Source organism: Pelodiscus sinensis, chromosome 1 (assembly GCF_052426305.1).
Source record: "Pelodiscus sinensis isolate ZL-2025 chromosome 1, ASM5242630v1, whole genome shotgun sequence".
NCBI lineage: Eukaryota > Metazoa > Chordata > Testudines > Trionychidae > Pelodiscus > Pelodiscus sinensis.
In genome coordinates, this window is record NC_143052.1 from 158,590,314 (window position 1) to 158,602,957 (window position 12,644).

At 44.7% G+C, this 12,644-nt stretch overlaps 1 protein-coding gene across 4 annotated transcripts in view; it reads left to right on the forward strand.

Moving 5' to 3' along the window:
* Window positions 1-12,644, forward strand: part of ALCAM (activated leukocyte cell adhesion molecule) — a 182,250-nt gene that overhangs the window by 146,432 nt on the left and 23,174 nt on the right. For all 4 annotated transcript variants that reach the window (XM_075908005.2, XM_089772969.1, XM_089772967.1 and 1 more), the window contains exons 7-8: window positions 3,712-3,839; window positions 7,412-7,541. In XM_075908005.2, the coding sequence (XP_075764120.2) occupies window positions 3,712-3,839; window positions 7,412-7,541 (258 nt within the window). The remainder of the gene's footprint in view (window positions 1-3,711; window positions 3,840-7,411; window positions 7,542-12,644) is intronic.

Below are 12,644 nucleotides of genomic sequence, written 5' to 3' on the forward strand. Positions count from 1 at the left end.
ATTTCTCACTGCCCTCCACAGCATCACTACAGAATCGAGGATGCAGTGAAGTCTGCTTGAAAGGACATGGGATAGTGAGATAATTTGCATGAATCTTCGGTCTACTCAGATTATTTCATAGCTACTGCTCTTTAGGCAGTACTACTGTCCTCATCACCATGACCGCCTATACATACCTGCCCAGCCTATTCACCATGGGTTTCATTTGTACAGACTTCTGAAATTTACGTACATCAGACAGTCACAGGCATAGCCCAATGCGAAGAAAAGAATCCTGTTCCGAACAGCATTATTGTCTGCACAAAAGGAATGCTGGGTACTTTACATATAAGAGTAAAAGAGTCTGGCTAGCAAGCATATTATATGCTGTTCTACCAGCAGGCAATTTAAAATAACTTCTTCATGCGCCTATCTCTCATTTCCTTGAGAGATGTTGAGTATTGCTTCACTGCTAATTAGCTAACAATAGGAACTGGGCATACCCTTGATTAATGAAGAGGAGTACATGGCACGAAGCAGTTTCAGCCTCAGACTGAAGCATTACCAATTTCCTTCTAAAAATACTTTAATTCATTTAACATCACTTCAGTCCCTTGCTCTTTTGAAATGCATCCTGAAATTGAGATCTTCATAATATCATTTGAATAGATGGCCAGTGTTGCTTTGAACAGATTCCTCCACTGATGTTAGATGAAGTTGTTGATGGTGAGATCCAAGTGGTGTGTTTTGGGGGGAGAGTTGGAGAGGGGTTTCTGAATGTGTCATTTTTCTTAATTTGTTTCTACCACATCATTAATTTTTTCTTTAGTTGAATTTAGTGCAGATTTTTTAAAAAGGACAGATTAGTGCTCTGAGAAATGGAAGTCTATTGACCTAGTCATTTGCATTCAGATGCTTCACCACACTGTATCATTCCTTCAGTGTGTAAAAGGCAACTACTTATACATTAACAAAATACCAGCTGTTCAGTTTAAAATCAGTGATGAAGCCCACTCATCAACAGATGCAGGTTCTTCTGAATAATCAGGCAGTCATTTTTTAACTGAACCCTATCTATTTGGGGATAAAGCTGGAGCACTCTGTCCTTCCAGTAACACATGCAGAAGACATTGCAAAAATCCACTCATCCTTAGGCTTTTCAGCAGCTCGTGGGCTACCAGTCTGCAACCTGTCAGATATTTACCAATGTCCTAATTATTGCACTTGCTGAATACTGTGCAGCAGCAAGGGGTCATAGTCAGATGCAGCAAGTTGGACTAAATAATCTTCTCTGCTCTTCATATTTTCCATAATGCAGCCTGCACAACTCAAGGCTCCAACTTTCTAGTGCTGGCTGGCATTGCTCCACCAGTGATGAGTCATGAAAATAGAGCCATGGTAGCATTACTGCATGCAGCTAACCACCAGGGCTCCTTAATTCACCTTGTCATTTAACTTGAGTCTTCAGTGTTGGGGCTTCTTGAGCTCTCCATCCTGCCCCTGTAGACCACTAGCCCAAACGGCCATCTGCCTATACTCTGTCTGCTTTCCTATCTTGATGGAGGGATGGATGTTCTCTGTCTCTAGATGATGATGATGATGATGATGATGATGATGATGATGATGATGATGCCATGACAGAGTAGCTACATCACTCACTTAACATCGCTTAGAAGTTGAATGCCAGAAGAAGTATCCCACTCCCAACTCAACTCCAAAACAAAAATACATTCAATGTTGTCCAAGCCCCTCTTCCCCCGCAACGTCGATCTTCCTCGGAGTGAAGAGGTGGCCTGAGTTAACAGCATGAAGTCACTGTTCATGTAGATAAAATTTTAAAATTTATCACCACCAAGGCTACCATGTGATTTGGTATTCAGAGCAAGCTAACCATTTTTACCAGCTAGAAAGTAGCACAACTGCCTGAATGCTGATCAAAGATTGAGTAGCATGGGTCCTAATAGAGTCATGGTGAAGGCCTTTGAGAACTGCTGGGATAGGGTATGGCAGATCTCTAACTGTGGGTCAGAACCCCAGTGTGGGTTGGGACCCCATTTAATGGGGTGACTAAGGTTGGTGGTGGTCTTGCTGGGACTTGAGCCTGAAGTGGAAGCTGGAGGATTTTCTCTTGGGTAAGGGGGCTCACACTTGGACTTTGGCCAATGTTCCATCTATTCTTTTCCATCCATGTGCAGAATAAATTGTATGTACACCAAGGCAATGCCTAGCTGTGAGCGCTCTGCTAATCAGCTAAGCAACATTGTAATCTCTCCATAGTGGTTGCAAAGGATCCAGCTTACAGGGAACACTTGGTTCTGTCCTGGGTTTGGGGGCACAGGTTACAAGATCCCACCTGGTGCCTCCAAGGGGTGGCAAGGCTTGGGCAGGCCCAAGTTTCAGGACCCCTTCCTGGGGTCATAAGTTCTGTTCTCAGAAGGGGGTCGCGATGCAGTAAAATTTGAGAATCCCTGCTCTAAACTAATGCAAGTGAGGCACATGACTAGGGCATATTACTTAAAGTAATAGAAATGGTTACCTATCCATTATTTTCTCTTTAATCTGCTCCGTTCCACTCAACTTCTGAGAAGTATATTTAGCATTCTTCATCGGAGGAGTAACATCTATTAGGGTGTGTCTAGACTACATGCCTCCTTCGACGGAGGCATGTAGATTAGCCAGATCGGAAGAGGGAAATGAAGCCGCGATTAAAATAATCGCGGCTTCATTTAAATTTAAATGGCTGCCCCGATCTGCCGATCAGCTGTTTGTCGGCAGATCGGGGCAGTCTGGACGCGATGCGCCGACAAAGAAGCCTTTCTTCATCGGCACAGGTAAGCCTCGTGAAACCAGGTTTACCTGTGCCGATGAAGAAAGGCTTCTTTGTCGACGCATCGCGTCCAGACTGCCCCGATCTGCCGACAAACAGCTGATCGGCAGATCGGGGCAGCCATTTAAATTTAAATGAAGCCGTGATTATTTTAATCGCGGCTTCATTTCCCTCTTCCGATCTGGCTAATCTACATGCCTCCGTCGAAGGAGGCATGTAGTCTAGACACACCCTTAGAGAATACACTTAACCAAAAAAAGAGTAAAGATAAGATTTAAAAAACCCCACAATAAAATGTTATAGCTCAACCCTATTGAACATGACAGAAATATATTACATTTACAGCTCCGTGGTCTGTGTTGAGTCTTAAGTTCACCAAATTCGTCTTTCTGAAAGCTACTGTACTGATCAGCATACTGAGGAGCCTCGCTATAGTTGCTCAGCCAATGTTTGTTTGTGTGTATAATACAAGTTACTATTATCCAGTTAGTGCAGGGGGCTGATAGCTTTAGTTCTTTTTGTGCCTGCTGAAGTCCCTTCAAACAGTAAGCTGCATACAATGCCATTAAAAGTCTCTCATAATGAAATCATGAGATTTCCTCTACTGTGAAATTGTTCATAGTGGTCTTTTTTACATGAAATAATTATGGTCACTGCTGCTTCAGTTATAGTCATTTTGCTTAAAGAAAAAATTGATTTTTATATTTGGGTTTCTATGTAGTTTACTCTAAGAGGATTACTCAGAATGAACAAGTACCTATTAACTTTAATCTTTCTATTAAAAAAATGATGCAGTTTCCCTTACCTTCTTTAGGAGAAAATTTGTTTTTACGTTGGACTTTTAACTTGTATGCATACTTATCTTGGTATTTGACATAAACTCTTACTCTTCATTATTTTCACAGATCCTACAGAGAAGGTGACAATTAAAGTGCTGTCCCAAAGAAATACCATTAAAGAAGGTGATAACATTACACTAAAGTGCTCAGGAAATGGTAACCCCCCTCCGCAAGAGTTTTTGTTTTATATTCCGGTAACTATTACCTTACTACAATACTCGGTACTATTTCTTTCTATTTGACACCAGACGCATCCACCCTGAACCACGTACCATTGCACCAAAACCCCTTCTGCTTTCTCCCCACTGCTAGTCAGCTGCCCCATGGAGGCACTCACTGCAGCTCCCTGTCTTTGTAGCAGATGATGAGCCACTGCTGAGCAAGTCCTGTAAGCTGAGTAGAGGGGACATGGAATGCTGGAAATGGGGCAAGGCCAGGCACACCCTTGCGGACAGCCCGGGTGCAAGAATTGGACCCGTGGCAGTGGCAAGGAAGAGCTGTGTTGGTTCACCTTGCTGTGCTGTGCACGTTTGGCCACTTGTTCCCTGCATTGTGATGGAGGGAGGGTCATGCCAGTGCCAAATGTGAGTCAGTACGGGGTGGCCAGTGCTGCTGCTCCTGCACTACTACCTAAATTGTTCCAGCTGGAGCTCAGGTTTCCCCTCCCCTCAACAAATTATGCCCTAGGCATGTATGTAGATTGGATATACCTTAATCCAGCCTTGCCCATGGTAGGCACCCTACATATGAATGTGGGTGCTGATGTTCAATGCTAGTTTATCTCTGGACTGAAGTTATAAATGCCTGTATAACCAATGAAGGCATATGGTGCTATTAAAGTGAAAAGCTAACCTTGGCAAATTCAGCAAACGTGCTGAGAGGATGCTAGGCTGGAGCTTGCAGAAAATCTGTCAAACCTAGAAGACTTTGTCTTCCCTACTTGCGGATTAACAGCCTTTCTACACAAAATATGCTGCAGTGGTGTTTGTAGAAATGCAATGGTGAAAAAATACCAGAGAAAAACAGTTTTAAATGTTTTCAAATCAGAACAGAGTAATGCCACCAGAAAAATCAAATTAACATAGCAATTAAGGTGGCAAAATCCTATCTAAGATTTAGACCATTTTCTATAAAGTATATTGTGCAATTCCTCCAGTGACAGTCTTCAGAGGAACAATAGAATTACATGGTGAAAAACAGAAATACAATTTATTATTAGATTCTTTTAGTAAGTTGGGAAACAAGATTTTTTTTAAATTTACTAAGTATTAAAGGGACAAACATTCTTTTTGCATGAGTTTAAATTGTTTGAGATATTACACCTTCTGCTTCTTGTGGGGCCATAGTTGCATCTTCCTGTATTTATTTTGTCTTTACTCTGTTGCTGTGTGAAATACCAACACAAATAAGGACTGATGGACAATACAAGGGAAACAGTGGAACAAACCATACTTGCTGACAAATGTGCAAAGTAAAAACTGAAAAATTTGTAATACCATTTATATTACAGTTACAATAATCTTGAAATCATAGGTGAAATATTTTCAGACAAAAATGTGATTAGCTGTAGACTGATTTTTGTTTCCTCCTTCCTTTTTCTGGCTCTCTTCTTAGATATGTGTTTTCTGCTCCCAGTACACCACCCTTGAGAACAGATTCACCTTCAGGACAGGAAGACTGTGTGCTTCCATGTAGCTCCCAAACCATCAGTTGCTTAGTTTAATAACAGCTGCTTTGGACTCCTCTTCCTTTTGCGGCTTTCCTTGCTGCAGAAGTGTGAGGGAAGGTCTGACGACACAATGAACCTCCTTTTAAACTACTCAAATCAGCAGTTGTGGGGGAAGGGAAGGATGTTGGAAGGAGGGAAGACCATCATTACACCAGAGTTCCACCTGTGCTGTGACTCTCATGGTTCAGCTAAGGACCCCCTTTGCATGGACTTCAGCCTCCTAATTATATCTAAAGTGTTCTGTTTCTTGAGGGGAGCTAGAGTTAGTGCCATTTGCTTAGGCTGACTGCATCATGGACCTAACTGTGATACCCTTCGGTAATTTCCTTGATATTTGTAGCATTTTGGATATGATAATTGTTCTCCACCATAGTTTCTCTTTGCAATGTTTGTTATACATTATATTCTCTGTCTGTCTGTCCTCTTCCCTTCCAGTCTTGCTGTTAAAGGCCTTAGATTATGAATTTTTCAATAATTTCTTAAAATCATCATTTCAGTGGAAAGTTCAAAGTAAAACATTTTTGTTAACATGGGAGTAACATTTCAGCAGTGCAAGGCCTGCAGTCAATCATACAGCAAAATTGAAGCTTTGCTCTAACACAGAGGTAGTTGGATTTCACTGATGCTGAATATATAGGGAACGTGAAGCACTTCATGAGGAAAGTTGCCTTATAAAATACTAGGGGGCTGTGCCCTCTGCTCGCTACGCTCACCTGTCTCCTTCTCTCTGGCTGCTTTTGCTTCGCTGAGGGAGCCTGTTGGTGCTGATGATGTGGCGGTGTCATTCTGTTGTACCAAATAAAAGCAAGCAGGATCTTATGAGGGGGATAAGGCAAAAAGCCACATTTATTGTAAAGATAATAAAAAAATAAAGAAAAGATAGAAGCAAACAACATTAACTACTTAACCCATATACATATAAACATTCATTGATCCATTCATTCAGGTTCTGTGTATTTGTTATAGTTACCAGCCTGGAAGTTGCTTGTGACAGAATACTGGCCAGGTATTCTGTACACAAGTGATGGTAGTGGGGAGCGAAGTCCTGATCAGATGCGCATCTGAAGCTCCTGGTAGGCTGGCAGCAGAACCTTGGACTCTGATTCCATAGTTGTTTAGTCCAGTTCTTATAGCAATTTTTTCCTATGCCAGTCTATGGAAATTGCTGCATCATGCTGATGTCTCCAGGGTGGCTGCCAGGTGCTCGTCAGTGATCTCATCGGGTGGACCTCCAGTACTTGGTTTTCTCCACTTGACACCTTTTGGTTGCACTGGCACCTGACGCCTTCTTCAGCCCTTTGTTGCTGTATTCTCAGGCTGGCACCTCTCAGAACCATTCACTCATCATCCAAGCACACACTCTCTCTCTTACATACATTCCTTAATTAATGTTTCCCATACAATATTTTTGTATAATAATAACTTTACATATATCAGAGTTGTAGTTACAAAACGTTTCTGGGTGGTATTGCTTAAAACATTCTCTGAGCGCTGAGTAAAGTTACAATGTTTTAAAGAGAACAGGCGGTCAATTAAGTAACAATGCCCTTAGTCAATTACAGGGCTTGGCTCCCATAGCAGAGTTAGTGGCTTGACAGTGCATTGTTACAATGTATCTCTGCAATGTCAATTTCAAGCAGCCCCCTTGCACAAGCTTGAGCATGCCCTGGGGCACAGAGGGGGGGCTGTTTCTGGCTACATAGGATTATATTCTTAACAGTTCTAAGTTACATGACCTAATACATTATATTCTAAAGGGGCAATAATAATAATAATAATAAATCTAAACATTTAACAATCTTAACAAATAATAATAAGAATTAATAATAAATCTAAACACTTTAAGTTGTGGGGAACAAATTATGGGGAGTCACTTCCATTTGGAGGAATCATTTTCAATACATTAATATGTTATCCCTACAATTCTGTCATCCGGCAGGAACAACTTTTTTTATAGAGAGAGATTATTCAAAAAATATGACACTTACATTTTTAGCAGCTCACTGTAACCTTCAAGCATTCTACTTCTGTCCACAGGGAGAACTGGAAGCCATAAGGAGCTCAGAAACTTACGTGATGACAGACGTGAGACGAAATGCAACAGGCCAATACAAATGCTCTCTGATGGACAGAAGCATGGAGGACTCAACGTCCATCACCGTTCATTGTAAGTCATTTGTATTTTTCATTTCCAGAAACAATTCAGAGTCCTTATGTCTGGGTCAGTCTTGTGACAATATTGCCCTCTTTTTAAGATGCCACCTGATGTGCAAGGATACTACTGAGCTTGTCTCTTCTGCCAGCCTGGGCACCCTTTTACCCTGTCTTGCTAAGTCAGGCTGTTGAGCTTCCTCTAGGGCACACAGGTAGGGCCACAACCAAGTACAGAATGACAGACACTGAGCTCAGCTTTGGGAAGACTCAGCTGAAGGGACTTGCCCCAGTACTCAGATGCACACCTCACTTGGAGTTTGCAGACCCACAGGTATATTATGAAATCTGCCCTTTTCCTCAGTGTGGAGGAAGGTACGCACAGATTCCCCCTCCACTCCCATTTATGAATGGCACAAATTGGGTTATATTATAAACAAGAAATAAGTTGGTTATGTACAAAAGGTGAATTTTAAGTGAATATACAGGATAGCAACAGAATGAAGCAGATTAAGCACATAAAAGAAAACACGCAAACTAGCTTGATTCATCAGTGAAATTGGTTGCAAACAGTAACTTCTCTCCCTAAATGTTGCCATGGGCAGATTACAGGGAGGCTTGGAAGACAACTCCACTGGCTTGCAGCTTGAGACTTCAAATATTATTCACAAACTAGATGCCATTCCAGCTTGGTATCTACTATACCGCCTCTCCTCCCCCAGACAGTTCTTGCTTCCAGGTGTTTCAGTGTCTTTTGAGAGAGTGGGGGAAGCAGAGAGAACCTGGACAATGTTGCTCCCCTGCCTTATAAAACTCTTGTGTAAGGTGGGAGTCCTTTGTCTTCCATGCCAAAAGGGGAGGAGGATCCACTATCAGGTAACATGGATCCATGTCTCTGCAGGGCTGTGGCAGCCATTACTTGCAGGGTGACTAGAGCATTCATAGAAAAGACTAAGTTCCGTTTTGAGTGATTGCTCGTGTCCATTCAACACAGGCGTGTGTGCTTGCCACATGCACCAGTACCAGAAGATCTTCCCTTAACAGGGAGCCAGCTGAGGCACCCCCTGGAGTGGTATGTACATGCCACACTATGTAAGTCACCTCCAGCCCCCTCCACCCTCAGTTCTTTCTTGCTACCAGTGCTGGTACAGCGGAACCTGCTAGTCCCAGTGTTAGCTGTTGCACATTTCCTCTGTTTTCCCTGTAAATAGTTCTGTTGTTAGTTACTGTCCTGAGAAGTTAGGTCCCATAGGGACTTAGTCTTGGGCTGGAGCATGCCCCGTTCCCCAGGCATCAAGTTGTCGCAGTTGCAATCGGCCCATGCCAGTGAGCGACCCCCTCTGTGACTTGTTGCTGCCCTGAGGAGAGGGCCATATAAGTGATAAGGGCTGCACTTGCATGTTCTTCAAGCCTTGTACTGAAAAGGCACCCCATAAGCTTAGTCAAGGCAAGGGCAAGTCTTCAGAATCTAATGAGGATAGGCCCAGATCATTGACACTAGTGGCCTCTCCTGCAGTGGCCCAACAAAATTCTAATGCCCATCAGCTCAAGAGTCCTCTCCCCCTCCCTCAGGCCTGGTTTTTGAGTGGAGTGGAGCAGCTTCAGATGCCGTCAAACCCTGAGGCCTTATATATGGCCCAGGACATCTTGTCGATGCCGGTACCGCCCACCACAGTAGTTGCAGGACCAAGACACACAGAGAAGCTGCACATGCTGCCCCTCTGGTCTCTGCAGCCCCAGTGTTCTTGATCCAGTGGGACCTCTAAGGCCCCATCCATGCAGGGTGAGGCTCATAGCCTGGCTCAGTCCCTGGTGGGCACGAGGACCACAGAAGGCACAAAGCATGACTCCCTGGGGTTTTGGCGCAGATTACTGGAGAGACACGCATCCCAGAACGAACACTATGCTTGAGACTATTATTTGCCAAGGTCCGAGTGCTGTTCAAGGGACAGATCTCTGACATGGCACCATTCACTGCTCCCTAGTTCGTATTTCTCCGCAGTGTGTCCCTGAGGCACGCAGGGGCTGGTGGTCCCACTTCACATTGCGACACCACACTTTGGCTGATCGTCACCAGACCCACATCAGCTCTCAAGTGAATCAGGACAAAGATACTCACTGTCACTTGCACTGCTGATCCTGGAAGGTCTGGCAGTCACTGGGGGACCGCTCACAGTGCTCCTCTGCATCCTGTGACTAGAGGGTGGCTTCCCTCCTGTACCAGCCCCCATTCCTGGTCTCCTGCTACCACGTAATCTGCCGAGCTGGCCTCAGACCAACCCTCCTTGCCTCTTCTGCAAGGTCCTCCTCTGACGCCTCCAATACCACAGGCAGGACTCCAGCTGGCACAGTGGTTGCAGGCTTGACCACCACAGTGGTGGCTCTGGAACCTGTGTGGATTCTCTGTGCTGTCCCAGGTACCACACTCTGTAGTCAGTACTCCAAAAGCACTGCTGGCAGCCTCAGCTCCTGGCACCAGAGGACTCATAGGCTCTCACCTTGTAGAGGTGCAAGGAGCCCGAGTCCAGGCACCGTCCTCCCTGGACCATGAGACAGTTCCCCTGATGCAAGCTTCCACCATGAGGCCATTGTACTGATCACTACAGCCAGGGTCGGCCTTCAGTTACTTGGACACATAGCATCATCCACTTATGCCAGACATGCGAGACTCAGAATGTGGCCCCTCCAGCAATGGCTGGCATCAGTGAATTCCCGCCCTTTCCAGACCTCCCTGGGACTGGGCAGTGATGGTCCCAGCCCTAGTCCTCAACTCCATAGCTTGGTGGTGTGGACAGTTCCTGAAAATGCAATGGTAGGAGTTCCATTCAGGGCCTTTCCCCACTTCCTTAAGCTGATATTGGATGCATCAGACCTGGGCTGGGGTGCCCACCTGAGCAATCCATGGATTCAGGGTGTGGGGACCCCACAGGAGGTGCCCTGCCACCTAAGCATCAAAGAACTACGGTGGTTTGCAGAGCGCACGAGGTCTTCCTCCCTCACTTGAAGGGAAGGGTTGTTTGGGTCTTCATGGACAACATGGCCATGATGTTCTACCGTTGGCTGTCCGGGAGCAGCCCGGTCCAGCATGGTCTGCCAGGAGGTGATCCACCTCGGGGACTTCTGCATGCTGCGTGCAATTCACCTGGAGGCCCGTCATCTATCCGGCATCAGCAACCTCCTCACCAATCAGCTGAGCTTGGAGTTCTTTCACCACGAGTGGTCCCTTCACAGGCAAGCCGCTGTCATGCTCTTCTGGAAGTGGGACACTCCCCTGGTGGACCTCTTCACCACAGAGAACACCACAAAGTGTCGCAGCTTCTGTTCCAGACATCAGGCAGACAAGGGGTCCCTGAGAGATGTCTTCCCTCATCCAGTGGTCGGGCACCCTGTCTTACGTGTCTTCCACCGATTCCACTCATCCCCAAACTCCAGAGGAAGGTTAAGCAGGACAGAACCAGTGTCATTCTCGTTGTGCCGGCGTGAACTCCCCAGCATTGGTATGCCACATTGCTGAAACTTGTGGTGTGCTCCGTGACCTCTGCTGCTGCACCCAGACCTGCTCTCTCAGCACCATAGACACCGTCTCTACCCGGACATGTCGTCACTTCACCTCATAGCATGGCTGCTCCAGAGCTGACGGTGGAAGAGCTCTTGTGCTCAGATGCAGAGCAGCAAGTCCTGCTGGGAAGTCATAAGCAGTCCCCCAGACACACTTAACGGGCCAATAGGACTGGGTTCATGATATGGGCTCATGAACAGCATGGTCTTTCTCCTACCAGAGCGCCTCCCATCCAGGTTCTCTCTTCTTGAAGGAGGAGGGGCTTGGCACACTCATCAATCCAAGTGCACCTGGCAGCAATTTTGACTTTTCACCCACCAATGCAGGCCTATCGGTGTTTTCCTGTTATACAATGGAGAAGTTCCTCCAGGGCATTGAGAGGATCTTATTGCGATGGGACCTTAACCTGTTTTTCTCTAGGCTAACCGGGCCACCCTTTGAGCTGATGGCCATGTGTTTTCTTCTGCACCCATCCTAGAAGGTGGCCTTCCTCATGGCCATTATGTTGGCAAGGAGGGTCTCTGAGTTAGTGATGTTAAAAGTGGTTTAATAAGGTAACTGCTACAAATGTTAGCAGTTACACACATTGCTGGCTCTGCTGTATAAAGTTTAAATAAATTTCATACCGTAGCGGGAGCTGGGCCCATGGATACTGCTGGCTTGGCTCACGGGGGCAGAGTTCAATGATAATATTAATCGATAAGCTAATGCTTATTAGTTAAATACTAACATCCCTGGTCTGAATTGAGGGCCTTCATGTCAGAGCGCCCCATGTAGTTGTCTTTTAAGACAAGGTGCAATTGCGTCCCCACCCTGCTTTTCTGCTTGATGTGGTCTCTGCTTTCCATATGGGCCAGGATATTTTCCTGGCGGTCTTTTGCCCCAAACTTCATGCATCCATTGGGGAATGTTGGCCCTGTGCCTTGGATATTTGCAAGGCCCTTGCGTTTTACAGTGACTCTTTGTCATTTAGACTGAAAGAATGAATGGGGCTCCCATTATCCACGATCAGAGAGAGAGAGAGAGAGAAAACTGAGCATGGAATAATTGCAAACAGTATTTGATCCTTTGTCTTTTTTTCTAAGTGCATTTTTATTAACTTGACACCATTTAACACTACTGTAATGCAGAGGATTGAAACACACTTGCATACTGTGCTGACACAAACATTGTATTCTTGACAAGTTGCAATGAGTGAATACTTAGTATTTTAATACACAAATTATTGTATGAAGGCACTGTCTGAGAATCTTGTAGGTGGACAACAATGGATTAACTATAAGGAGAAATTTTCATTATCAGTAAAGAAATCATTTAGTGTTTGGCTTACTACCTAAAGCGTAGGAGGGTTTATTTCCCTTAATGTATCCTTGTGGATTTTTCTTGTTATCCATATAAAATGTGTAATCATTTTTTACTCCTCTAAACTCTTGACCTTAATTCTTTGTGGCAATAAGTTCTACAGGTATTTAAAAAAAAAACTAAGTATTTGTTTTAAATTATTATATTGCTTTTCAATTGCATTTACTATCTACTTGATAAAGAGGAGTACCCAGTTTA